Raw genomic sequence first — 27,602 nt, forward strand, 5'->3', positions numbered from 1 at the left:
GAGATATTACATTTAGTTCCCTGATCTAAATCATTAATAAATATAGTGAATAGCTGTGTCCCAGCACCGGTTCCTGCGGTACCCCACTAGTCACTACCTGTCATTTGGAAAAAGACTTGTTTAATCCCTGCTCTTTGTTTTCTGTCTGCCACCCAATTTTCGATCCAACTCAATACATTACCCCCACAATCCCGCGTGCTTTCATTTTATAAGCTAATCCTTTATTTGGGACTCTGTCGAAAGCCTTCCGAGTCCAAATAAACCACATTCACTTATTTACCCTCATCAACTCTACTAGTTACATCCTCAAAGAATTCCAGTAGATTTTACAAGCATAAATCCATGATGATTCTGTCCAATTCTGCCACTGTTTTCCAAGTGCTCTGCTGTTAAATCTAATGAACTCTAAACTTATTCCCATTCCCTACGTAAGGCTGACTGGTCTGTAATTCCCTGTTTTCTCTCTACCTCTCTTATTCACCTGAGGAAGGAGCAGTGCTCTGAAAGCTAGTGATTTGAAACAAACATGGAGCAGATGGACCCTCTCGACCAACGGGTCCGACTTGTGCGCCCGCACGTGTTTTCGGAGCAGGATGGATCCGGGAGCTACCAGCCAGGTCGGGAGCGAGGTCCCAGCGAAGGACTTCCTAGGGAAGACAAGGAGACATTCGTGGGGTGTCTGATTCGTGGTCGTACAAAGCAGTGACCGGATGGAGTGGAGGGCATCCGGTGGGACTTCGTGCCAGCGGGAGACTGGGAGGTTCCTGGACCGTAGGGCCAGTAGGAGGGTCTTCCAGACCGTTCCGTTCTCCCTCTCTACCTGCCCGTTTCCCCGGGGGTTGTAACTGGTCATCCTGCTCGAGGTGATGTCCTTGCTGAGCAGGAATTGACGCAGTTCGTCGCTCATAAAGGAGGACCCCTATCACTATGTATGTAAGTGCGGAACCCGAACAGTGCAAAGATGCTATGGAGGGCCTTGATGATGGTGGTTGCGGTCATGTCGGGGCAGGGGATGGCGAATGGGAACCTGGAGTACTCGTCAATCACGTTCAGGAAGTACGTGTTGCGGTCGGTGGAGAGGAGGGGGCCTTTGAAGTCCATGCTGAGGAGTTCATAGGGACGGGAAGCCTTTATCAGGTACGCTTTCTCTGGTCGGTAGAAGTGCGGTTTGCACTCCGCGCAGATTTGGCAGTCCCTGGTGGCTGTCCTGACCTCTTCGATAGAATAGGGCAGGTTGCGGGTCCTGACAAAATGGAAAAAACGAGTGACCCCCGGGTGGCAGAGGTCCTCGTGGAGGGCTTGGAGGCGGTCCACTTGTGCGGTGGCACATGTGCCACGGGACAGGGCGTCAGGAGGCTCGTTTAGCTTCCCGGGACGATACAAGATCTCGTAGTTGTAGGTGGAGAGTTCGATCCTCCACCGCAAGATCTTGTAGTCTTTTATCATGCCCCGCTGTGCATTATCGAACATGAAAGCAACCGACCGTTGGTCCGTGAGGAGAGTGAATCTCCTGCCGGCCAGGTAATGCCTCCAATGTCGCACAGCTTCTACTATGGCCTGGGTCTCCTTTTCGACTGAGGAGTGGCGGATTTCGGAAGCATGGAGGGTACGAGAGAAGAAGGCCACAGGTCTGCCCGCTTGGTTGAGGGAGAGCTACATCGGACGCATCGCTCTTGACTTGGAAGGGGAGAGACTCGTCGATAGCGTGCATCGTGGACTTTGCAATGTCTGCTTTGATGCGGCTGAAGGCCTGGCGGGCCTCTATCGACAGGGGAAAAGCTGTGGATTGGATCAGGGGATGGGCCTTGTCCGCGTAGTTGGGGACCCACTGGGCGTAGTAGCTAAAAAACCCTAGGCAACGTTTCAAATTCCTAGGGGTGCACATCTCCAAAAATCTGTCCTGGTCCACCCACGTGGACGCTACCACCAAGAAAGCACAACAGCGCCTATACTTCCTCAGGAAACTAAGGAAATTCGGCATGTCCACATTGACTCTTACCAACTTTTACAGATGCACCATAGAAAGCATCCTACCAGGCTGCATCACAGCCTTGTATGGCAACTGCTCGGCCCAGGACCGCAAGAAACTTCAGAGAGTCGTGAACACCGCCCAGTCCATCACACGAACCTGCCTCCCATCCATTGACTCCATCTACGCCTCCCATCCATTGACTCCATCTACACCTCCCACTATAATCAAAGATCCCTCCCACCCGGCTTACTCACTCTTCCAACTTCTTCCATCGGGCAGGAGATACAGAAGTCTGAGAACATGCACGAACAGACTCAAAAACAGCTTCTTCCCCACTGTCACCAGACTCCTAAATGACCCTCTTATGGACTGATTTCATTAACACTACACCCTGTATGCTTCATCCGATGCCAGTGCTTTTGTAGTTACATTGTATATGTTGTGTTGCCCTATTATGTATTTTCTTTTATTCCCTTTTCTTCTCATGTACTTAATGATCTGTTGAGCTGCTCGCAGAAAAATACTTTTCACTGTACCTCGGTACACGTGACAATAAACAAATCCAATCCAATCCAAGTCTAAACCCAGGAGTGTAGCCGCGCAGAGGTGGGGAAGGACGTAGAGATGGACATTTTTGAACTTCCTTCCCTGGACTGTGAGGTTTGCTACACAAAACCCCTTTATCTCCACTGAGTGGGAACCGGAAGCCAGGGAGATTTTTTGATTAATGGGGTGGATGAGGAGAGAACAGCGACTTACCGTGTGAGGGTGTTTGAAGCTCTTCATGCTCTCAGAGTCGATTAGGCAGGGCATCTCGTGGCCGTTGATGAATAGGGTCGTCGTAGCAGTTGAGAGTGTTCGAGGCCGAGACTGATCCAGAGTTTCCGAGGCTCATCGCAGCAGTTGAGAGTTCTCTTCGGGCAGTGCGTGGTCAGCCGAGCTGGGGTCCTGGGGGTTCATCCAAGATGGCGGCTCCCATTGGTCGCACATGGCTGGGGGTGCATAAAATGGTGACGCCCATCCCTCCAACGTGGCGTCCGCGGAACAAGATGGCGGCGCCCGGGGTCCGCACATGGCCCTGGAATATGAAGATGGCGGCGACCGCTGGCCGCACGGGGCCCATGGAGAAGTTTGTGGTTGTGGTCCACATTCGCCACCGGAGACCGTGGCAACCGCCCGGGCCTGGCATACCCCCACGAAATAGCCCTTTTTGCCGCATCCCTTGCAGGTGGATGCGCGGGCCGGTCAGTGCTGGCGGGGGTGCTTGGCCTGCCCGCAAAAGTAGCAGCGGGGCCCCTCGGGGTTGCTAGGCCTCCTTGGAGCGCAGGCCTGTGGGGGAATGGGGGAAGTCTCGGGGTTGGCCGCGGAGGGGTTCCACGCTGCCCAGGGGGCTGCCGCGCGGTCAGGAACGTAAGCGCGGGCGTTCATGGAGGCCACGTCCCGGGAGCCTGCAGGGGCCCGTGCCTCCCTGAGACCCAGACGCTGGTGGATTTGTGAAGATAGCATACCTGCCACGAAAGCGTCCCGGACTAAGAGTTCCCTGTGTTTGCTCGCCGAAGCCTGCGGGCAGCTGCAGCTTCTTCCCAACGCCAGGAGTGCACGGTAGCATTCCTCCAGTGATTCCCCAGGGGTTTGTCGCCTTGTTGCAAGCAGGTGCCGGGTGTAGACCTGGTTTACCGGGCAAATATAGTGTCCTTTTAGCAGCTCTATTGCTGCATCGAAGTCTTCCGCTTCCTCGATAAGGGTGTAAATCTCCGGGCTCACCCTTGAGTGCAGGTCGTGCAGTTTCTGCTCTCCCTTGGGTGCGTTTTCAGCCGTCCCGAGATACCCTTTAAAGCACGCCAGCCAGTGCTTAAAGATTGCCGCTGAGTTCGCCGCGTGGGGGCTAAGTTGCAGACACTCCGGCTTGATTTCGGAGCTCCATCCTTTCTTCTTAAAAAACTAGCTTATTAAATTGATGCACGATCAATGACCACGAAAGCGAGGTTGTAGTCCAACTGAAGGCTTTAATAAGCTAGATATTTCCCCCAGCAGCTCAGGTACAGAATGAAGGCTGCTGGAGTGGCACGGGTTCTTATACTCTGCCTAGCAGGGCGGAGCTATCATACATTCTAACCAATAGAAAGCATACAGTTTCCACCAATGGTGCTTTAGCCTATCAGGTACCGTAATACCTATAATATCACAGTTGGTCAGCCTTTTCTTTGTCCCCCATTATAAATTCCACTGTTCCTGACTGTAAGAGACCCTCATTTGGCTTCACCAATCTTTTTCTCTTCAAATACCTACAGAAATTTTGACAATCAATTCTTATGTTCCCCACAACCTTACTTTTGTACTCTATTTTCACCTTCTTAATCAATTTTTTTCGTCCTCCTTTGCTGAATACTGAACTGCGCCAATCCTCAGTTCTGTTACTTTTTTCTGGCCAATTTGTATGGTTCTTCCTTGGATCTGATACTGGGCTAGATTGCCTGGTTCCACAACGTGTTTCCCGGCAGCATGCCATTCGCTGACGGCGGGATCTCTATTCCCGCGGTTGATAAATGGGATGCCCCATTGAAGCCACCCCATGCTGCTGGGAAACCTGCGGGCAGGGATGCGCTGCCGTCGGGAAAAGAGAATCGCAACTGCCAGAGAATACTGGCCCTTATCTCTAATTTCCGTTATAAGCCATAGTTTGGCCACCTTTCCTGTTTTACTTTTGCGCCAGATAGGAATAAACAATTGGTGCAGTTAACCCAGGCGTTCTTTGAATGTTTGCCATTGCCTATCCACTGTCATCTCTTTAAGTAACGTTTTCTAATCCATCATAGCCGACTCGTGTCTAGCATTCTGACAAATATTACAATTAAAATTTTGGTAATAAGCCAGATAACAAATATAGGATTGAAGGTAATCATGGCTTAGTCTCAGTGAAGACTTTTTCAGAGCAGGTGCTGTAAAGAAATGTGTGAAAGATTTTCAGATTAGGAGAGAATTCACCATGTGCTGCAACAAAGAGTTTCTGATATGTTCTTGGCTGTCAAAGGGAAGATTCATGCCTGAGAAATTTTATGTATTGAGATTTAAAAAATTGTATCTTCCATGGATCTGTGTAACTCAAGTATAAGACTGGAAAGAGACATCCATGATTGCTATCATTTTCATATGGTACAGTAGGCTGTTCTAAACATAGGACATAGAACATACAGTGCAGAAGGAGGCCATTTGGCCCATCGAGTCTGCACTGACCAACTTAAGCCCTCATTTCCACCCTATCCCTGTAACCCAATAACCCCTCCTAACGTTTTTGGACACTAAGGGCAATTTAGCACGGCCAATCCACCTCACCTGCCTGAAGGCAGGTCCGTGGTTCATTGTCTGCTGATTCTTCATCCTGAGCTATTTTCTTGGCAATTCTTTTTGTCAGTGGGGGTTTGCTATTGCTTTCAACTCTCAGAGGCAGGGCTAGGAGGCAAGTTCCAAAGTCGAACTCAGCCCAAAAATCAAACCTGTGCTGTTGACATTGTTCTGAACCATATGCTACCCATCCAGCCAAACAAACCACCTGGTCCCCATTTTCACATAACCACAAGAAATACGAATGGGTTACACAATGTACAGAAATCTAAGCTTCTTTGGTAAATATTAAATTCTTTGGGAGGGGTTACATAATGGCACATTGTGCAATACACTCCCATTTATGTTCTGGAACTTGGGAAACACATTCATGAAAGAGTCCTTGTTCAGGGTGCGTAATGAGAGAGTTCAAAGAGGCTTGAACACGTGGGCAGAGATCCAAAGCACAAAACAAACTCTAATTTAGTACAATTTTCTATTAAGTTGCCCATGCCTCAATGGCTAACGTCCGGTGGCCCTGACATCGATCGTGATGAAGTGCTTCGAGAGGTTGGTCTTGAGGCACATCAACCCCGTACTCCCAGAATGCCTAAATCCACTGCAATTCGCATACCGCCGCAACAGGTCCACAGCAGACACCATCTCCCTGGCCCTACACTCATGCTGGAGCATCTCAATAACAAGGACTTCGACATCAGACTCCTATTTATTGACTACAGCTCTGCCTTCAACACCATAATCCCAGCCAAGCTCGTATCAAAGCTCCAAAACCTCGGACTTGGCTCTTCACTCTGCAACTGGATCCTCAACCTTCTGACCCACAGACCACAATCAGTAAGGATAAACAACAATACCTCCTCCATGATAGTCCTCAATACCAGGGCCCCGCAAGGCTGCGTACCTAGCCCCTACTATACTCCCTATACACACAAGACTGCGTGGCAAAATTTAGCTCCAACTTCATCTACAAGTTTGTTGATGACACGGCCATAGTGGGTCGGTTCTCAAACAACGGTGAGTCAGAATACAGGAGGGAGATAGAGAACCTAGTGGAGTAGTGTAACAACAATCTCTCCCTCAATGTCAGCAAAACTAAAGAGCTGGTCGTTGACTTCAGGAAGTAAAGTATCGTACACACCCCTGTCTGCATCAACGGGGCCGAGGTGGAGATGGTTAACAACTTCAAATTCCTAGGTGTGCACATCACCCCAAATCAGTCCTGGTCCACTCAAGCCGACGCTACGACCAAGAAAGCACAACAGCACTTACATTTCCTCAGGAATCTAAGGAAATTTGGCATGTCCACATTGACTCTAACCAACGTTTTACAGATGTACCATAGAAAGCGTCCTGTCTGGCTGCATCACAGCCTGGTATGGCAACTGCTCGGCCCAACACCGCAAGAAACTTCAGAGAGTCGTGAATACCGCCCAGTCCATCACACAAACCTGCCTCCCAACCATTGACTCTGCCTACACCTCCCACTGCCTTGGATAAGCGGGCAGCATAATCAAAGACCCCTCCCACCCGGCTTACTCACTCTTCCAATTTCTTCCATTGGGCAGGAGATGCAAAAGTCTGAGAACACGCACTAACAGATTCAAAAACAGCTTCTTCCCCGCTGTTACCAGACTCCTAAACGACCCTCTTATGGACTGATCTGATCTCTTCACACATCTTCTCTACCGTAGTACTACACTCCTGTATGCTTCACCCGATGCCTGTTTCTATGTATTTACATTGTGTATTTTATGTTTGCCCTATTATGTAATTTCTTTTCATGTATGGAATGGTCTGTCTGAGCTGATCGCAGAACAATACTTTTCACTGTACCTCGATACACGTGACAATAAACAAATCCAAAATCCAATGTCACTCCATGTGGGCATATAAATTGTCAAGTCTGGAAGTGGAAAGATTCACTGAAGGACAATAAGGTTGTTTTTCTGTCCTTGGAACTCAGGCACATTGTGGGGGCTGCAGCTGACTGGGAAAAAAATATTTGGTGCATGGAAATATGCAAAAGACTATTCACTATATTCTTGTGAAGAAAACCATAACTGAAGATTTCAAATAATGGTGTTGATCATAAGATCAAAGTCTGAGCTGGTTATACTTGTGAGATAAATGATATCTCTATACACATGCACATTTAATGTGTAGGCCCCTTTAAGACTGGGTTTGGAACCCTGGGGGACGCCGTCCCCAGGGAATTGTATATAAGGTTACGTTCAGTGGGCAGCGTGCAGTGAACAGACTTCTCGGCAGCTGTCTGGTTCTCTGGTAATTAAAGCCTTTAAATTATCAATCTTCTCTCTCGAGTCGTAATTGAGGGTATCTCAATTTAATTACCAGACTACATCATGATGGACAGCGGTCTAAAGCCGGAGAAGCTCAATTTGGACGCTCGGTCGCCGGAGGCCACAGAAATTTTTTAATACCGGCTCCGGTGCTTTGAGGCCTATCTGAATTCCTCAGAGACTGAAGTTGACGGACCTCGCAAGCTGAGCTTACTACATGCCCGGGTGGGCCACCGACTATCCTCCGTGATCGAGAAAGCTACGACGTACAAAACGGCGGTCAAAATCCTACAGAAGCGCTTCGTAAAGCCGATAAACGAGGTACACGCCAGATATGTGCTCTCGACCTGCCGCTAGCGCTCTGGGGAAACGCTAGATGAATACTTGGAGAGACTCACCGCGCTCGCCAGGAACTGCGACCATAAAGAGGTGACTGCAGAGGTCCACATGAACTTATATATTTGTGATGCTTTCGTGTCCAGTATCCGATCCACGTTCATCTGGTAGCGGCTCCTAGAAGACGGAGCGATGGACCTCCAAGGCACGGTAACGCTCGCCTCTTCCCTGGAAGCGGCACACCATAATGTCTGCACGTACTCCGCGGATCTTGCGAACCCCTCTCGATCCCCTCCAGACTCGGCCACGCTACAGGCCTGTGCCGCGCGGCGACCCGCTCACACCGGGGGCCCCCCCATGCTATTTCTGTGGGCAAGATCAGCACTCACGCCAGCGTTGCCCGGCCCGCTCCGCTCTCTGCAATGAATGCGGAAAGAAGGGGCACTTCGCGAAGGTCTGCCTGGCTGGGCCCAAAGGCCAGAAACAAAAGTCTCATTGGGCCCAGAAATCGAACTCCCGGGCCCACAGGCCCCACAACGTGGCCGCGCGGTGGCCGGACACGCCTACTTCTGACACGTCATCGGCCTCGTGCGAGTCATGGGGGTGGCCATCTTGGCGGCGGCCATCTTCAAAACCCAAAACGTGCGACCGACGGCGGCGGCCATTTTGCGAGTCCAATTCAACCGAGGACTCTGACTGCCCGCAACTAGGAGCGATCACGCTCAATTAATCTCGGTCGAAGCACCTGCAAAACTCAATGATGCAGGTTCAAATCAACGGCCGCGACACCCCCTGCCTTTTTGACTCCGGGAGCACGGAGATTTTTATCCATCCAGACACGGAAGTCCACCTCTGGGGTCTCGCTTCCACGTTGGCTGACGACTCCGGGACCAGTTCTACCCCGGAGGCACGTGATGAGCCATAAGACAGATCCACTGGTCGAGCGGATTCAACTACTACACGCAAACCCTCAATAGGCCTACGTAAAGAACCCCGACGGCAGGCAGGACACCGTTTCCCTGCGAGACCTGGCACCCGCTGGCCCCCCCTTCTACTGACGCTCCTCTCCCCGCACCGGCTGTCAACTCCGACAGCGTTCCCCCCCCCAGCCGGCGCCGGCACCAGTCACCCGGATACCCCCCCTGCTCCAACGCGGGTAAATGCTCAAACAACCATGCTCCTGGATATACCACCACCGAGGACGACCGTATCCACCGCACCACCACCGGAGCTGAGAAGGTCGACACGGGCAATCAGACCACCCAAAAGACTGAACTTGTAATGCCACTTCACTCCCGACGGGCTATGCGTTTTTTTAAATAGGGGGTGAATGTGATGAATGATATCTGTATACACATGTACCTTTAATGCGCAGGCCCCTTTAAGACCGGGTTTGGAACCCTGGGGGTCTCCGCCTCCAGCTCCGCCCCCAGGGAACTGTATATCAGGTTACGTTCAGTAGGCAGCGTGCAGTGAGCACACTTCTCGGCAGCTGTCTGGTTCTCTGGTAATTAATGCCTTTAAATTATCAATCTTCTCTCCTGAGTCGTAATTGAGGGTATCTCAACTTGTCACCTCAACCCTTAGACTTTGCAACTACCTTTATCCCTATTTGCTATCTTCCCATTTTTTAATATATATACCACCCTTATTGTAATATGTGGGAGCCAAGGTTGACTGAGTGCAAAACACAGGAAGCTTAGTGAGCATCCTCGGATTTGCTTCAGATATAAAATTATTGTAGTCAATAGGAAGTCCTGAAAAGGTGAATCAAAAAATGTTTATTTCCTACTCATGGTGAGGAAATACAGCAACTAAGCAATAGTCCAAGTCCCAGCCAGGACCATCCTGAGATGTCGGATCCTTCCTGGGCTGACCTTTCATTCGGGGAATTATGAGCTGACTGTTGGGCCTCCGCCCCTCAGTGAGGGAGCTCGTACTCCACGAGCCCCACGAGGAGATCAGAGGGATCGTCCCTGTGGATCTTGTGGATGTTATGACATCCCTCCCTCCCCCCAAAGTCCATACAGTCCTCTGCTGTAGGAAGTGGAGGAGGTTGTCATCTCTGCTTTGGCGGTTGTGCCTTCAGCTGTTGCGTGGCTGGGTTTGGGGCGTGTAGCGTGTCGGGGAACGTCGTTTTCGCGTCGATCATCTGGTGGACACCATTGGCTACCGTTCCCCGGAGAGGCCATTGTCCGACATCTGGATGCCTGAGTTTCCACGTCAGATCTTGAATTCTCCACTTCACGCATCTCAGTGTCAGGACCACTGGGGGTGATGTCACCAGGCCCCCTTGTGGCAGGCTGGCAGGGCAGGAGGACGGTTCCTCGGGTAGGGTTTGTACAGATGCTAGCCCGCTCCTCTGGATGTGGTCTAGATTCTTCTGCACCATCCGTTCTCGCGTTTATATCGAGTAAGATACCAGTCCAGCCTGTTTCACCATGGTCCCTGGAGTCCATGGCCATCCTCGCCAAGGTTTTGGATGTATACTGCAGCCCCCGGTCAGAAACATCTGTCCTGCATCTTCAAGTATGGCCTGGGTTGGGATCACAACTCAAGCTCCCCACAGGAGGATGCCGTCCTCCACGCTGAGCTCTTGCTGCTTGGTCTCAAAAGCCCTCAGCTCCTTAAACAGTTTCACCTTGCTGGCACCTGTGTAAGACAGTGGCATAACTTCGCTAATACTAGGTCCTTCTGTGTCTAATCGTGTATTTGTGAGGTGGTGGCCAGCAAGGTATCCATAAAATCTAAGGTCATTATGGGGGTGGGGGTGGGGGGGGGGGGGGGGGGGGGGGAGTGAAGGCCTTTCCTCTCTACTGTGTTAGTTTGCACAAAGTGCAAAATGCAACAAGCAGACAGCATGATCCAGGAATAAAAACCGAAAACAGGGTTCTGAAGAAGAGTCCCTTGGACTCAAAACGTTAACTGTTTCTCTCCCCACAGATGCAACCAGACTTGCTGAGATTTTCCTGCATTTTCTGATTTTATTTCAGATTTCTAGCATCTGCAGAATTTTGTTTTTAATTTTAATTATCCTGGGAACACTCTCTGGGTCATATGGTAACATGTCATAAGAATGGTCTAAGCAACAGAATCTTATCTTTGGTAGGCCAACTGTATGTTGGCAGTGGCCAGGATTAATCCTGGCAGACATGGTAATATTTCTCAATTGAAGTGGGAGGGTTGCTTACTGGTGTCAGCAGCCATGTCTTGCTCAGTAGCTGCTCCTCTGAGCTGCCCCTCTGCTCTGCAAAGCAGTCCCTCAGCTTCTCTAAGCGGTCCCTCAGCTCGGCAGGATTACATCTGCTCGTCTGAGCTGCCCCTCAGTTCCACTGAGCCGCTCCTCAGCTCCTCTGAGCTGCCTTTCACTTTGATGAGTATAATGTCCTCCCTTTCGACAAAAGTCTCCACTCCAATAGAAGGCATCTCTACAATGGCTGACCCCCTCAGAGTCTGGAGCCTTGCCTAGATCTCACAGCCTTTAAATAGTAGATCTGATGGCTATGATGCCTGTGCGCTGCACATTTAATTTGTAAGGTACCATAAAATTCCATTCAAATGCATGTAAATACTAAGTACCTCTTTCACAAATTGTAATTACCGTCCCATCACTTTCATGGGGCATCATCATCTCACCTCTCTAAAGCCAGCAGAATGTGGCCCACAACTAATAATAATAATAATAATCTTTATTGTCACAAGTAGGCTTACATTAACACTGCAATGAAGTTACTGCGAAAATCCCCTAGTCGCCACACTCCGGCACCTGTTCGGGTACACTGAACGAGAATTCAGAATGTCCAATTCACCTAACAGCACATCTTTCGGGACTTGTGGGAGGAAACCGGAGCACCCGAAGGAAACCCACGCAGACGTGGGGAGAACGTGCAGACTCGGCACAGACAGTGACCCAAGCCAGGAATCGAACCTGTGACCCTGGCACTGTGAGGCAACAGTGCTAACCACTGTGCTATCGGCTAGTGGCGTCAGGCTTCTGATTCTGTGCCCATCCCCAAGTTCTCTTCCCGCTCCATTGGGATCCATTATACTCCACCGATCCTTTTCTTCTTTTTTTAATCTAGCACATTTTCACATAATTAGTAAGGCAATGGGGTAGCTCTTATGTAAATCATATTTTACATTGTGCACTTAAAACAGTCCACTAAAGCATTATAGTCAGTTCCACTGATTGCTCTACTGCATTATTAATGTCTTAGATGAAAGAAGAGAGAACCTTAAATCCATTTGCTGATGCCACTTTGTTAACTGGCACAGTAAATATATAAGTGGGAGTAGAAAGTTGCAAAGGAATGCTGATAGATTAAGTAAGTGGCTAAAACTGTGACAGATGGTGTCCAGTTCGAGGGAGTGTGAGGTCATCTGCTTTGAACCGAAGAAAGATAGATCAGAGTATTTTTTTTTTAAATACCATGCCAGGAACAGAAGGAACAGAGAAATTTAGGGGTGCAATTACATTCATTTTTAGAAACAAGTGGAAGATGCCAAGAATAATTTGAACATCTAATGGAATATTAGCCTCTGTCACAAGATGGCTGGAATACGAAGGGGTGTAGGTTATGCCACAGTTGAATAAAGCTCTGCTTAGACCGCATAGATTCTTTTAGTACTATTGGGGGCGGCATAGTGGTTAGCACTGCTGCCTCACAGCTCATAGAACATACAGTGCAGAAGGAGGCCATTCGGCCCATCGAGTCTGCACCGACCCACATAAGCCCTCACTTCCACCCTATCCCTGTAACCCAATAACCCCTCTTAAACTTTTTGGGTCACTAAGGGCAATTTATCATGGGCAATCCACCTAACCTGCATGTCTTTGGACTGTGGGAGGAAACCGGAGCACCCAGAGGAAACCCACGCAGACACGGGCGAACGTGCAGACTCCGCACAGACAGTGACCCAGCAGGGAATCGAAACTGGGACCCTGGCGCTGTGAAGCCACAGTGCTAATCACTGAACGGGTTCAATTCCAGCCTCGGGTGACTGTCTGTGTGCAGTGTGCACTTCCGCCCCGTGTCTGCGTGGGTTTCCTCCGGGTGCTCCGGTTTCCTCCCACAGTCCAAAGATGTGCAGGTTAGATGGATTGGCCATGCTAAATTGCCCCTTGTGTCCAAAAGGTTAGGTGGGGTTACTGGTTGACAGGGATAGGGTGGAGGTGTGGGCTGGAGTAGGATGCTCTTTCAAAGGGCCGGTGCAGACTCGATAGGCAGAATGGTCTCCTTCTGCACTGTAAAGTCTATGAAAGGTGTGTGTGTGTATATTTCCTTTCAGATCTTGAGTGATTGTTTAATTTCACTCTACTACAGCATTTATGTAATTAAAGTAACTGACATATTGCTATCAAGTTCTGATTGTATAGAATTCGCAACACACATCAATGTTCACATGTATACTGGACTTCTGGTGACGGTGGGCGGGAGGCAGCCACACAATGGAGGGCTCCCATTCGGGAACGGCATTTTCGGGGCTTTAAGCCCAGTCCCAGGGTCCACGGAGGCGGCAAAAGCAGAGAGAAGGCACAGAGGAGGCACAGTAAAGAAAAATGTCGAGGGTGAGCAAAAAAACGGCCGTAAAAAAAAGCTGAAGGTCCGTCGGGGAGTGGAAAGGTCACCGTGGGGTCACCAAGAAAAATGGAGGCTGGAGCACCAGGGAGGCCGCATTGCTTACGGCTGAAGAAATAACTAAGGTGATGGCTGCAGATTTCGAAAGGCAGTTTACAAAATACATGGAGTCAATGAGGAAGGAGATGAGAGAGGTTTTGAGTGTGCTGGTGGAGGAGGCGATTTCCCCGGTGACCACGGCGGTGGCGAGCGCAGTGGCGGAGGTGCGGGATCAAGGGGAGGTGCTGAAGGAAGTGGAGGAGACGGTGATCAACTTACCTCGATGGGGAACGAGATGCCAGGACGTGTATACCAGGACTTTACGGTGGAGCTGGCGGGGAGGCGGGCTGCCTTCAACCGGGTGAAGAGGGCACTGTACATTAGCAAGGTGCAGTGTGGCATTATATATCCAGCGAAGCTGAGGGTGACTTACAAGCTCAAGGACTTTTATTTTGGAACGGCGGAAGCAGCAGAGGAATTTGCGAAGGCAGGACTGTGGCAGAACTGAGAAATTGAGAAATGGCCATGTGCCGATGTAACCTGATGACTGTATTTTCTTCTTTTCTGTTTCACTGCGTGCGGGGGTATGGGCTAAAGGAGCCGGGCAGCGCTGTCGGGGGTGCTTTGTCTGCCCGCAGAAATAGCATTTGGGCCCCCCGGGGTTGGCCGGCTGCCGCCCGGCGCAGGCTTAGGGTTGGCTGGGGGCGGCCGCTGGTGGAGCCCACGATGTCCATGAGGGCGCCGTGCGGTCAGGGGCATACGACTGTACGTTACGGGAGGCAACAGTCAGTGAGTTTGCGAGCTGCCTGGTTGCCGTAAGGTCGAGCGAACCTCCTTCTAATAGGCACTGGCGGATGTACGCTGACCCCATGCCTGTAACAAAAGCGTCCCTGATTAAAAGTTCAGTATGTTCGACTACCGAAACTGCCTGGCAATCACAGTTCCTCACCAGGATGTGCAGGGCACGCCAGAAATCGTCTAAAGACTCACCAGGGAGTTGCTGTCTCGTGGACAGGAGGTGCCTGGCGTACAGTTTGTTGATTGGGCGAATATAATGTCCTTTCAGGAGCTTCATTGCTTCCGTGTAAGTAGGCGCATCCCGGATAAGGGGAAAAATATCGGAGCTCACCCGTGAGTAAAGGACCTGGAGCTTCTGTTCGTCCGAGGGTTGGTCCGTCGCGGATCGGAGGTAGCTCTCGAAACAAGCGAGCCAGTGGTCGAAGGCCGACGTGGCGTTGGCTGCTTGCGGGTGCAGCTGTAAGCGATCAGGCTTGATGCATAGTTCCATCGTTGTAATATCTCTGCTTAATGAATTGATGCACTATCAATTACGATGAGACGAGCGTAGAGAGTAATCGAGGCTTTGTTAAGCAGAGATGTGTTGCCTCCTGCAGCTGCTACCAGAAATGCGAGCAGCTCGGTGTGCACACACATTTATACTCCGCCTACTGGGCGGAGCCAGCAGGCAGGGATCTATCTCCGTACCTGTAGTACTAAACAGTGGTGACTAGCACATCCATGAATAATTCTGGCTGATCCGAATCCCCGAGGACTGCCATTCTTGGGCACAGATTCACCTTCATCCCCACAACCTTGGACATTGCCTCGAAGAAGGCCGATCAGAACCCGACAAATCTGTGGCAAGACCAGAACATGTCGGCTTGGTGGGCCGGGCCCTTTGTCCTCCACCTCCGGAGGAAGAACCTGCTCATTCGGGTTCTTGTCAGGTGTGCTCTGTGCACCCTTGTCAGCTACATGAGGTTTAGCTAGCGCATGAGGAGGTGGAGTTGGTCCTGCATAGTGTTTCGTTCCAGAGTCCCCACCCTATTCCGTCCCTAGCTCTTCCTCCCATTTTTCCCATGTCTCGTCCAGTGGGGAGCGCGTCCTTTCTAAGAGTCGTCTGTACAGGTCCCCACAGTATCCCTTCCCCAGGCTGTCTGCATCCTGTAACTCCTCCAGCATTGTGCTTCTCCAGGTTCGTGGGTCTCCTTGCGGAGAAAGTTTTTGACCTGCAGATGTAGGAGTTTGCTCCAGTCTCTCCATCAGTTCCTCTAGGGTCACTTGTCTGTCTTCCATTTAAAGTCCCTCACCATCAGTGTTCCGGTCTCCACCTCTTAAAGGTGGCATCGAGCATGGCTGGTGCAAACCTATGGTTATCGAAGATGGTTTGGTCAGATCGAAGTGCTGCCTCATCTGGTTCCAAGTTCTCAGGATAGCTACCACCACTGCACTTGTTGAGTGATTTGCTGGAGGGGATGGGAGCGCTGCCGTTGCGAGGGCCCGGAGGGTCGTTCCTGTACAGGAGGCCTCCGCCATCCTCACCCATTCCGTGTGAGACCTCCATCCATCCCCTCACTCTTTCCGCCATGGTTGCCGAGTGATAGTATTGCAAGTTCGGGAGGACCAGGCTCCCCATGTTTCTTCTTCTTTATAGTACTTTTTTGAGGATTCTTCCCCCCCCCCCCCCCCCACACACACACACACATAATTGGCATAATCATCTTGTCTATTAAATGGAAAAAAAGTCTTGGGTTGTAGATCGGTATGGAACTGAAAAGGAAGAGGAACCTACACAGTACGTTCATCTTGATCGTCTGCACCCTCCCTGCCAGGAAAAGCAGGAGTACATCCCATCTCAGAAGGTCCTTTTCTACTTCCACTGCCAGACTGGTCAGGTTCCACTTGTGGATCCATGTCCAGTCGTGGGCAATCTGGATCCCCAGGTAGTGGAATTTGCTTTGGGCTATTTTAAATGGTAGAACCCCCATCTCTGCTCCTCCCCCTTTCAGTTCACTGGGAAAACTTCACTTTTGCCGAGGTCACGTTTGTAGCCCGAGAAAGCTCCAAACTCTCCCAGGAGTTTCATGATCCCTTCCATACTGCTTTGTGAGTCCGAGATGTAGAGGAGCAGGTCATCTGCACAGAGCGAGACTCTGTACTCTCTGCCTCCTCTTCCGATTCCCTTCCAGCATCTCGCTGCTCTCAGGGCAATCGCCAACGGCCCGATTGCCAGGGCGAATAAGAGCGGGGACAGTGGGCATCTTGTGCCTCTGTGCAGCTGGAAGTATTTTGAGCTGGTGGCATTGATCCATGCACTCGCCTTGGGGGCGTTGTACAGGAGTTTCACCCATGAGGTGAACCCTGTCCCTCGCCCAAATCGCTCTAGTACTTCAAATGAGTTATTTCCACTCGGCTCTGTCGAAGGCCTTTTCTGCGTCCAGTGAGACCCCGGATGGGGTCATTATCACAGTTCAGCAGTCATCTGATGTTCGCAGTTAGATGTCTACCCTGAACAAAGCCTGACTGGTCTTCTGTGACTGCCTCTGATATGAAGTTCTCCAGCCGCTTAGCCAGGACCTTTGCGAGTATTTTCACATCCACATTGAGCAGTGAAATGGGTCTGTCTAATCTGCATTCCGTTGGGTCCTTGTCCTCTTTGGGTGTCAGAGATATGGTGGCCTGTGTTAGCATTGGAGGAATGGAGCCCCTCGCTAGTGAGTCTGCCAACATCTCCCGCGAGTGCGGGGCCAGTGCTGTTGCAAATGTTTTGTAGATGTCCCCCGGGACCCTGTCGGGTCCCAGCACCTTCCCTGCCTGTATGGAGTTGATGCTCTCCATGACCTCTTCCAGTCCGAATGGTGCTTCCAGCTCCCTCTTTCTGCCGCCCCCCACGACTGGCATGTCCAGTCCATCGAGGAACCATTTCATCGCTGAGTCGCCATCGGGGTGTTAGGAGGTGTACAGTCCCCGGTAGATGGCCTTGACTGCTTTGTTGACCTTTTTCGGTTCGGCTACCAGTCTGCCTCTGCTATCCTTTACCTGGGCTGTTTCCCTCATGGTGGACAAGACTTTATTGCCCATCCGTCATTATCCTTGAGAAGGTGGTGATGGTGAGCCACCTTCTCAAACAGTCCATGTGGTGTTGGTGTACCCAGTTCACAAGGAAGTTTCAGGATTTCAGCCCAGCAACAATGATGCAATACAGGATGGTGTGTGGCTTGGAGGTGGTGTTCCCATGCATCTGCTGCTCTTGTCCTTCTAAGTGGTAGAGGTCGGAGGTTTGGAATATGTTGTCAAAGAAGCCTTGGTGAATTGTTACAGTGCAACTTATCGATGGCACACATTGCTGCCACTATGCATGATGTTGGAGGGAGTGAATGTTGAAGGTAATAGATGGGGTGCCACTCATGTGGGCTGCTTCGACCTAGATGGTGTCAAGCTTGAGTCTTGTTGGAGCTTCATTCATCCGGCAAGTGGGGAGCATTCCTTCACACTTGACCCTTGTAGATGGTGAACAGGCTTTGGGGTATCAGAAGGTTAGTCACTAGACACAGAATTCCCAGTCTCTAACTTGCTCTTCTAGTATGGCTGGTCCAGTTCAGTTTCTGGTCAATAGTAACCCCCAGAATGTTCATAGTGGACTTGGAATTCAGTTAACTCAGAAATTAATCCAAATTTAAACTGATGTAAAGATGTACGCCGAGAATTTGAGATGCTTAATTACCATTTCTCATTACACTACAGGGCATACTCAGACCTCAAAAATGGTGGTCAGGAAGAGAGGGCACTCTCCTGAACTGAAGGCAGCAACTGCCATATTAGGTAAGAGAAAGCAAGAGGTGTTCTTTGTCTACACCTGAACCAGATATTAAGGCCCTTTGTATTTGCAAATAAGTTGCCAAGTTGCCCGGCACTGGTGTGCCCAAGGCAACCAGCATGATAATGAAATTTGCTCAGGAAATTAACCCTACAAATCACCTGTAACGAGAAAGTCAAGGAGGTGGGGTTACGGGTGTACCTCTTGACTCCAGTTGAATAATCCAATTTCCCTACCTGATCTACAATCACTCCTTCCCTAATCCATCACTGCCCATCTCAACTCGCAATTGTTTACCTCCAGTCCCGATAGCTGATCTCACAAATGCCTTCCCATGACCACAATCTCCAATCCCCTCATCACCCTCTGCTGGCCCTGAGCTGGTTCCTCCAGGCCCCTTTGATTCAGATCATTCATCTTCCAAGGCCCATGTTGTCTTGCCACCTCCCCACAACCACCGTCACCACTTACATCCATATATCAATGGCAAACCAGTACAAACAAATAACCTGGGTATTAAGATAGATGCAACAAACTTGTTACCACTTCTGCCATTACAATAGTCAAAGTATTTTGCAAATGAGTCTGAATCTGAGAAATATACACATGCAGTTTCAATAATTATATAAAATTCATGAGTACGAAAAGTTTTATGAGGTATAATATTTTTGTTGGAGAGAAAAAATCTTTATGACCATATGTCACTCTGAAATTGTCATTGTGTATAACTGAAGCCCTATTGTGGTGACTACCATGGCATCTGGTTCTGTGTGTAATTTACAGTCACATATAATCAAATGTCCTGCGCATGCAGAAATGGAACTTCAAGATTTTATGTAGCTAAGAATTGTGGAGAGTTATAAAGAAAAATGTAACGAGTTAATTATACATGAGTCCAAATTACAATGTAGAATTTACCATATATCAAATTTTTAATTGAGGTTATTACAAGGGGCTAGTTTAGCACAGTGGGCTAAATAGCTGGCTTGCAATGCAGAACAATGCCAGCAGTGCGGGTTCAATTCCCATACCGGCCTCCCTGAACAGGTGCCGGAATGTGGCGACGAGGGGCTTTTCACAGTAACGTCATTGAAGCCTACTTGTGACAATAAGCTATTATTACATAGCGCCATGCTTGATGCGATGTGATGTCCCTCAAGTTATAAGCCTCTGGCAACAGACTAGCAACCTGTTCCAGGAATAATTAGCTACAGAAATAAAAGTCTGACCTATGCACCATCATAAAAAGGTTGTGAGAGAGTTTACATAGCATCAAGTGTTATGCACAATATGATCGCATAAGCTACCTGTCTGATGTCTACCCCGCTCCCTGCACTCAACGGCATTCGTACCCCCAAATTTCTACTCTTGGGTCACACTAAGCTTGAAGTGTTAAATGGGGTAATACTGGGAACAGAATTGGGAAGCGTGGATCAAGACCTTGATAAGATCATAAGAAATAGGATCAGAAAACCTGAAGGTCCATCTGGCCTGCTCTGCCATTCAATATGATGATGTCTGACATTTGGCCTTAACTCTACTTTCCCAATGACTCCTGGTATAATTTGATTCCCAGACAGAAAAAAATCTGTCTATCCCAGCCTTAAGTATATTCAATGAGGGTGTATGTCCTCAACCTCTGGGGTAAAGGATTCCAAAGATTCATGAACCTTTGAGTAAGGACATTTCTCCTCATCTCAGTCCTAAATGATAGTCCCCTTGTCCTGAGACTGTGCCTTGTTGTTCTTGATTCCCTAGCCAGGGGAAACAACCTCTCAGAAGCTAGTGTGTCAAGCCCCTTCATAATCTTGAATGTTTCAATGACATGACCTCTCATACGTCTAAACTCTGGAAAATATAGACCTAATTTATTTACCGTCTCATCATGGGACAACTTTGTCATCACAGCAACCATTCTAATGAACCTTCACGGTACTGCCTCCAATGCAGGTATATCCTTCCTTCAATGTGTCCAAAAACTGCACAAAGTAGTCCATGTGCAGTCTCACTAGTGACCCATATAATTGTAACAAGATTTATTTATTCTTGTATCCAAATCCCATTGCAATAAAGATCAACATGCCATTTGCTTTCCAAATTGCTTGCTGTACCTGCATGCTAGCTTTTTGTGTTCATTGTACAAGTACATCCAAGTCTCTCTAAACTTTCTCCCTAGAGGTTTCTCTGGAGGACTGGACTAGTAATCCAGAGGCCCAGGCTAATGCTCTGGAGGCATGAGTTTAAATGCCAGCAGCTGGTGGAAGTAAAATTCACATTAATATCAATCTGGAAATAAAAGCCAGTCCGAGTAATGGTGACCATGGACCTATCACCAATTGTCGTAAAATCTCATCGGGTCCTTTGGGGAAGGAAATCTACAGTCCTTACCCAGGTTGACCTACATGTGACTTCAGATCCACAGTGGTTGATTCTTACCTGCCCTCTGAAATGGCCTAGCAAGCCACTCAGTTTGAGGGTAATTAGGGATGGGCAACAAATGCTGGCCTTACCAGTGGCATTCACATTCCGTGAAACAATAAAGAAAAAAAAACATTTGCACTTTTCAGGCCTTTTTAAAAAATATTTCGCTTTTCTATTCTTATGGTCAGAGTGAGTAACTTCATAGCTCCCCACATAATAAACTAGAACTAGGTGGCATAGCCTCAAAATAAGGGGAAGCTGATTTAGGACTGAGTTAAGGAGGAACTTCTTCACTCAAAGCATCATGAATCTATGGAATTCCTTGCCCAGTGAAGCAGCTGAGGCTACCACATTAAATGTTTTTAAGGCAAAGGTAGAAAGATTTTTGAAGAGTAAAGGAATAAAAGGTTTCGGTGAGCGGACGGGTAAGTAGAGCTGAGTGCACAAAAAGATCAGCCATAATCTTATTGAATGGTGGAGCAGGCTCGAGGGGCCAGGTGGCTTTCTCCTGCTCCTAGTTCTTATCTTATCTTACTTTATCTTATGCTCCATCTGCCACTTGGTTACCCACTCAGTTCATATATATATCTTTTTGAGCAACTTTGTGTCCACCTCACAGCTTACATTCCCTCCTGGCTTTGTATCATCAGCAAACTTAGATAAAATCTCTCCAGGTGATTGGAAGAAACGTACGATTATACAGCTGCAGCTTAATGATCTACTGCAAAATAGGTAATTTGAAAAGCAATATCCTGCCTGTTATCTTTGATGTCAACAACATGAATATTTAGCTGTTCCACTACATGCTTCAAGCCATGCACATATGGATTTCCCTCTGGAGGCTTACGGAACCATGGATTATTTCTCATTAGGTATTGTGCCAAGAAATTAATTGGGTTAAAGTAAGGATGTGGTGTCTCCAACACAGTCAAACGATTTTTTCCAACTTCCATTAGTAGCTTCTCTAGGCCCAGAATCAGAGTAGGTAACAATTTTTCCAAGAGGTAGAGACGAATCTGTACTGTTACATTATTTTCATTGAACCACTCCTTCGACAATAAATCCACTGGGACCTTCCTTTCCAGAATAGCTTTTTCATGCTTACGCTTTTTGAGGAGTATTGCCTTCTGTTCTTGTAAATTTAGCAATCGCTTTGCTACTTTTCGTTCAAACATTCTCTTCCAAAGTAACTTCTCTCCTTCACTTTCATCCTCATCATCTTTTGTGTCATCTACTGAAAGACCCCCAATTTCTGAAGTCTGAAAAGAAGCTCTTTTAGTTTCCAATCTGGATTTAGGCATGGCTGGATCATGAATTGCAGAGACATAAAATCCTTTCATCTTTGAAGGTGCCCCAGCGGATTCTGAATCAGATTCCTCAAATGCATTATCAAAGATTCTCTTTCCTGTTGGAACCTTATCGCCATGTTCAACCGTTACACGGTCTGCAATTGAGACCTTTCTCTTTGCAGTTGAATGTGCAGTGCCATCCAATTCGTTTGCTGCGTGCAAAATTATTCCTTTTCCAAAAGTACTTTTAGCTGACACTTGATGAAAATCATGACTGTCTTCCATGTCTGTCTCAGCTTCAATTTTTTCAGTTTTAATCATGATCCAATTCTTCAGATTTTGATCAAAGCTTTTATGGTCTTCTACCTCGAAGGAAATTGTCGCGCTTGCAAGAGAAGCACTTCTCTTTGAAAATGCAACATTAGATAACCTCCTTTCTTCATCTTCTAGATCCATTATTCTTCCACTTATAAGAGAAAGACTCCTCACTGAAGGTCCATATTTTTTTCTCCTGAATTCTACATCTGCCGCAAACACATCTGATGTTAGGCTTGAAGCAGAAATTCTCCTTGAAGTGTCTTCCACTTCGTCATCGCCGAATCCCTCTTCTGCAAATTGACCAATTGATGAAATGTGATTTTCTTCATTATCTGTTGGTGTGACCAGAGAGTCATCACTTGGGATGAACTCTTCTTGATCTGGCCCAGCTTTAGGAAGTGCTTCATCTTCAGGGTTGGTAGCCATGATGTACTTTATTTGCCTGAAAAAAAAACGTTCATTGTGTTATAACATGCATTAACTTTTCCTACCTTGCGGCACAGTTAATTGGTTTCAGATAGTGTTCACTGTGTCTCATGCAAAATATTAATACCTGAACTTGAAGTAATAATACTCGATTTATCATTTTAAATTCATTGTAATAAAATACTGTATTGAATAACATAAATGCATTAGCGGTGCATTATTAATGGTACAGCATTACATATCACACACTAAAATTATACTCCCTTTATAGAATCATAGAATTTACACTGCAGAAGGAGGCCATTCGGCCAATCGAGCCTGCACCGGCCCTTGGAAAAAGCACCTGAGCCCATGCCTCCACCCTATCCCTGTAACCCAGTAACCCCACCTAACCTTTATGGACACTAAGGGCAATTTAGCATGGCACCATGGACATTTGGACTGTGGGAGGAAACCAGCGCACCCGGAGGAAACCCACACAGACACGGGGAGAACGTGCAGACTCCGCACAGACAGTGACCGAAGCTGGGAATCAAACCTGGGACCCTGGAGCTGTGAAGCAACTGTGCTAACCATTATGCTACCGTGCTGTAAATTTGAAATACAATATCGGGTTATTCATTTCATATACATCACAAAAAACTTGCCTTAGTCGGTGTAACGCGTTGCAATATTATCCTGCTCAGGTATTTCATAGGTTTAATCCATGGACTATGCTAAACTATTGCTGCATTTATCGCATGCGGTGGTTAAACTCAAAACAGTGCGAGGCCCGTTCAGAAGCAAAGGCGAGCAGAGATGATGAACAAAGTGATATCGGCAATTTCATTAAGTGAAATTAATCGAGAGTGTGGCAGAAGGACTGTAAACAAGATGACCACAGCGATTACAGTACAAAACTGCCATAAAACCTGGATGATAACATGCAATAGTTAACGCACGGAGTATTGTTAATGTCCCACAAATTTCTGCCATGTAGCGAAGGTGGGAACTGGTTCCTTCTGCTTCAGTAGGAACAGTGCCTGTTCAACAGCAATCCTGGTCCTAGTTGCGTGTTCGCCTTTTAAGAGATGCTGAGAAACGGGGGAAACGCTTCAATTTTTCCTTCTCCTCAATGCAATTGCATTCGTGTCGCTGTATCGGGTCGGTGTCTACATTCAAGTACGTCACAAGCGATAGGTGTAGAGGGATAGCATCAGCACTTAGTGACAGGGACTTCAGCACTTAGTGACAGGGACGTCAGCACTTAGTGATAGGGGCATCAGCACTTAGTGAAAGGGCATCAGCACTTAGTGACAGGGACTTCAGCACTTAGTGATAGGGGCATCAGCACTTGGTCACAGGGGCATCAACACTTAGTGACAGGGACTTCTACACTTAGTGAAGGGGCATCAGTAATTAGTGATAGGAGCATCAGCACTTAGTGAAGGGGCATCAACACTGAGTTACAGGGACTTCAGCACTTTGTGACAGGGATCGGCACATGGTGACAGAGGCATCAGCACTCAGTGACGGGGCATCAGCACATAATGAGAGGGGCATCTGCACATAGTGACCGGGGCATCGGCACATGGTGACAGGGGCATCGGCACATGGTGACAGGGGCATCGGCACATGGTGACAGGGCCATCAGCACATGTTGACAGGGGTATCTGCACATGTTGACGGGGTATCTGCACATGTTGACAGGGGTATCTGCACATGCTGACAGGGGCATCAGCACATGTTGACAGAGGCATCAGCTCATGGTGACAGGGGCATCAGCACATGTTGACAGGGGTATCTGCACATGTTGACAGGGGTATCTGCACATGTTGACAGGGGTATCAGCACATGTTGGCAGGGCATCAGCATATGTTGACAGGGGCATTTGCACATCTTGACAAGGGCATCAGCACATAGTGACGGGGCATCAGCATTTAGCGGCAGCGGCATCTGCATACGGTGACAGGGACATCAGCACTTAGTGACAGGGGCATCGGCACATGGTGGCGGGGCATCAGCACATGTTGACAGAGGCACAACCAGTTGCCACCTTGCTGGCAGGATAACACATGGCCCATCCATGGGGGCACCCACAGTAAACCCCACTGGGGATATCAGGGCAGAGGCCACAGAGCCTATCGCTGATATTGGTACCCCATATGAAAGGGATGGGTTGTGAGGACAGAGGCTCCCCATATCACAGGCCAGATGCCACTCAGTGATGGGGACATGGGTGCTATGTGTACGACAGCATTCTGAGAGGGCCGGGTGTGGAGTGGGGATGGGGTGGGGGGAACGAGTTGAGGGTGGCACAGCAGTACACCTTTCGGAGTACAGCTAGCTATGCTTGCTATCTACCTGGCTGCAACTGCTATTGTGGATGCACGGAGGCTGGAGGAGCAGGGCCAGCACAGGGAAGACCCTGCACAAGAGGAGCTGCCACCAGCTGGTGAGGATCAAGTTCTGGCCATCCAACATCCGGGGAGGAGGCAAGAAGGAGGCCCCACATCAGGACACGTATATACCTTTGCTGCCTGTCCTTCAAGGAGCTGCAGACTTCGGATAACCAGTGAGACTGTGCCCTACCTGTACCAGGTGGTGGCACACCTGGCATCACGAGTGCTTGGAGGACACCCGCTCCCAGTGGCCGTCAGTTGATGGTTGCCCTGAAATTGTATGCCTTTGGATTTTTCCAGGTCTCGAGCGGGGATCTGTGCGCGATCTCGCAAATGTCCACACACAGATGCATCCGCGATGTGACGGATGCCCTGTGCGCCCGGACAACGGATTATATTACTTGTAGTCTGGACCAGGCCGACCAGGATGCGCAGGCAGCAGGATTTGCCGCCATCGCTGGCATGCCCCAAGTCCAGGAGGTGATCGATGGCATGCATGTCCCCCCTATGAGCACTGGTTCATTGGGTGGAGCCCTTATCAATAGGAAGGGGTTGCACTCCCTGAAGGTGCAGTTGATATGCGACCACCAGCTGCATATCATGCACGTTTACGCCCGATACGCAAGTAGCGTGCATGACACTTACATCTTGTCACACTCTGAGATTCCCAGCACCTTAAAGGCGCTCCCTCAAGTGAGGGGTTAGCTGTTGCACGACAAGGGTTACCCACTGAGGTCATGGAAAATGACGACTGGCCGGAGGCCACAGGCCAATGTGGAGGCCCATTATAATGACGCCCTTGCAGCAACCAGGAGTGCCATTGAATGGTGCTTCGCCTCCTGAAGATGCACTTCCACATCTGGACTGCTCTGGTGGGGCTCTCCGATATAGCCCTAAGTGGAGCAGCAGAGGAGCGACATGCTGGAGGAGGACGAATGCTAGACCTCATTTGATTCGGATGAATGAGGAGTGTATCCAGGAAGGACCGGGTGTGGAGTCTCGATTGGCACCGCAGGTCGCCCTATGTGTGATCCAGGGCCACCGGACACTGGGCAACCTCATCACGTCCCGATTTGTCAGCTAAGGGGCATGGCCATCGGCAACTCTGCAGACCAGTCCCACCTCTCACCTCTCCACACACACCCCATCAAACTCCCCTCCCCATAACCTCTCACCTCTCCACAACCCTCCCGAACTCCCTTCCCCATAACCTCTCACCTCTCCACACCCCACTCCCGAACTCCCTTCCCCATAACCTCTCACCTCTCCACACCCCCCCCCCGAACTCTCTTCCCCATAACCTCTCACCTCTCCACACCCCCCTCCCGAACTCCCTTCCCCATAACCTCTCACCTCTCCACACCCCCCCCCCGAACTCTCTTCCCCATAACCTCTCACCTCTCCACACCCCCCTCCCGAACTCCCTTCCCCATAACCTCTCACCTCTCCACCCCCCCCGAACTCCCTTCCCCATAACCTCTCACCTCTCCACACCCCCCCCCGAACTCGCTTCCCCATAACCTCTCACCTCTCCACACCCCCCTCCCGAACTCCCTTCCCCATAACCTCTCACCTCTCCACCCCCCCCGAACTCCCTTCCCCATAAACTCTCACCTCTCCACACCCCCCCCCCCGAACTCCCTTCCCCATAACCTCTCAACTCTCCACACCCCCCTCCCGAACTCCCTTCCCCATAACCTCTCACCTCTCCACACCCCCCCCGAACTCCCTTCCCCATAACCTCTCACCTCTCCACACACACCCCCGAACTCCCTTCCCCATAACCTCTCACCTCTCCATAACCCCCCCGAACTCCCTTCCCCATAACCTCTCACCTCTCCATAACCCCCCCGAACTCCCTTCCCCATAACCTCTCACCTCTCCACACACACCCCACCGAACTCCCTTCCCCATAACCTCTCACCTCTCCACAACCCTCCCGAACTCCCTTCCCCATAAACTCTCACCTCTCCACACCCCCCCCCCCGAACTCCCTTCCCCATAACCTCTCAACTCTCCACACCCCCCTCCCGAACTCCCTTCCCCATAACCTCTCACCTCTCCACACCCCCCCCGAACTCCCTTCCCCATAACCTCTCACCTCTCCACACACACCCCCGAACTCCCTTCCCCATAACCTCTCACCTCTCCATAACCCCCCCGAACTCCCTTCCCCATAACCTCTCACCTCTCCATAACCCCCCCGAACTCCCTTCCCCATAACCTCTCACCTCTCCACACACACCCCACCGAACTCCCTTCCCCATAACCTCTCACCTCTCCACAACCCTCCCGAACTCCCTTCCCCATAACCTCTCACCTCTCCACACCCCCCCCCGAACTCCCTTCCCCATAACCTCTCACCTCTCCATAACCCCCCCGAACTCCCTTCCCCATAACCTCTCACCTCTCCACACCCCCCCACCAAACTCCCTTCCCCATAACCTCTCACCTCTCCACACCCCCCTCCCGAACTCCCTTCCCCATAACCTCTCACCTCTCCACACCCCCCCCCAAACTCCCTTCCCCATAACCTCTCACCTCTCCACACACCCCCCCCGAACTCCCTTACCCATAACCTCTCACCTCTCCACACACCCCC

At 49.5% G+C, this 27,602-nt stretch overlaps 1 protein-coding gene across 1 annotated transcript in view; it reads right to left on the bottom strand.

Moving 5' to 3' along the window:
* LOC140387119 (EF-hand calcium-binding domain-containing protein 5-like) overlaps positions 1 to 23,998 on the bottom strand; it is a 254,349-nt gene extending 230,351 nt beyond the window's left edge. Inside the window, exons 1-2 of the mRNA XM_072470130.1 lie at positions 23,267 to 23,998; positions 21,343 to 22,635 (exon numbers count right to left, since the gene is read on the bottom strand). Coding sequence (XP_072326231.1) covers positions 21,343 to 22,619 — 1,277 coding nt within the window. The 5' untranslated portion in view covers positions 22,620 to 22,635; positions 23,267 to 23,998. The remainder of the gene's footprint in view (positions 1 to 21,342; positions 22,636 to 23,266) is intronic.
* Between the last annotated feature and the right edge of the window lie 3,604 nt (positions 23,999 to 27,602).

The sequence above is a fragment of the Scyliorhinus torazame genome, chromosome 12 (genome assembly GCF_047496885.1).
Source record: "Scyliorhinus torazame isolate Kashiwa2021f chromosome 12, sScyTor2.1, whole genome shotgun sequence".
Lineage (NCBI taxonomy): Eukaryota > Metazoa > Chordata > Chondrichthyes > Carcharhiniformes > Scyliorhinidae > Scyliorhinus > Scyliorhinus torazame.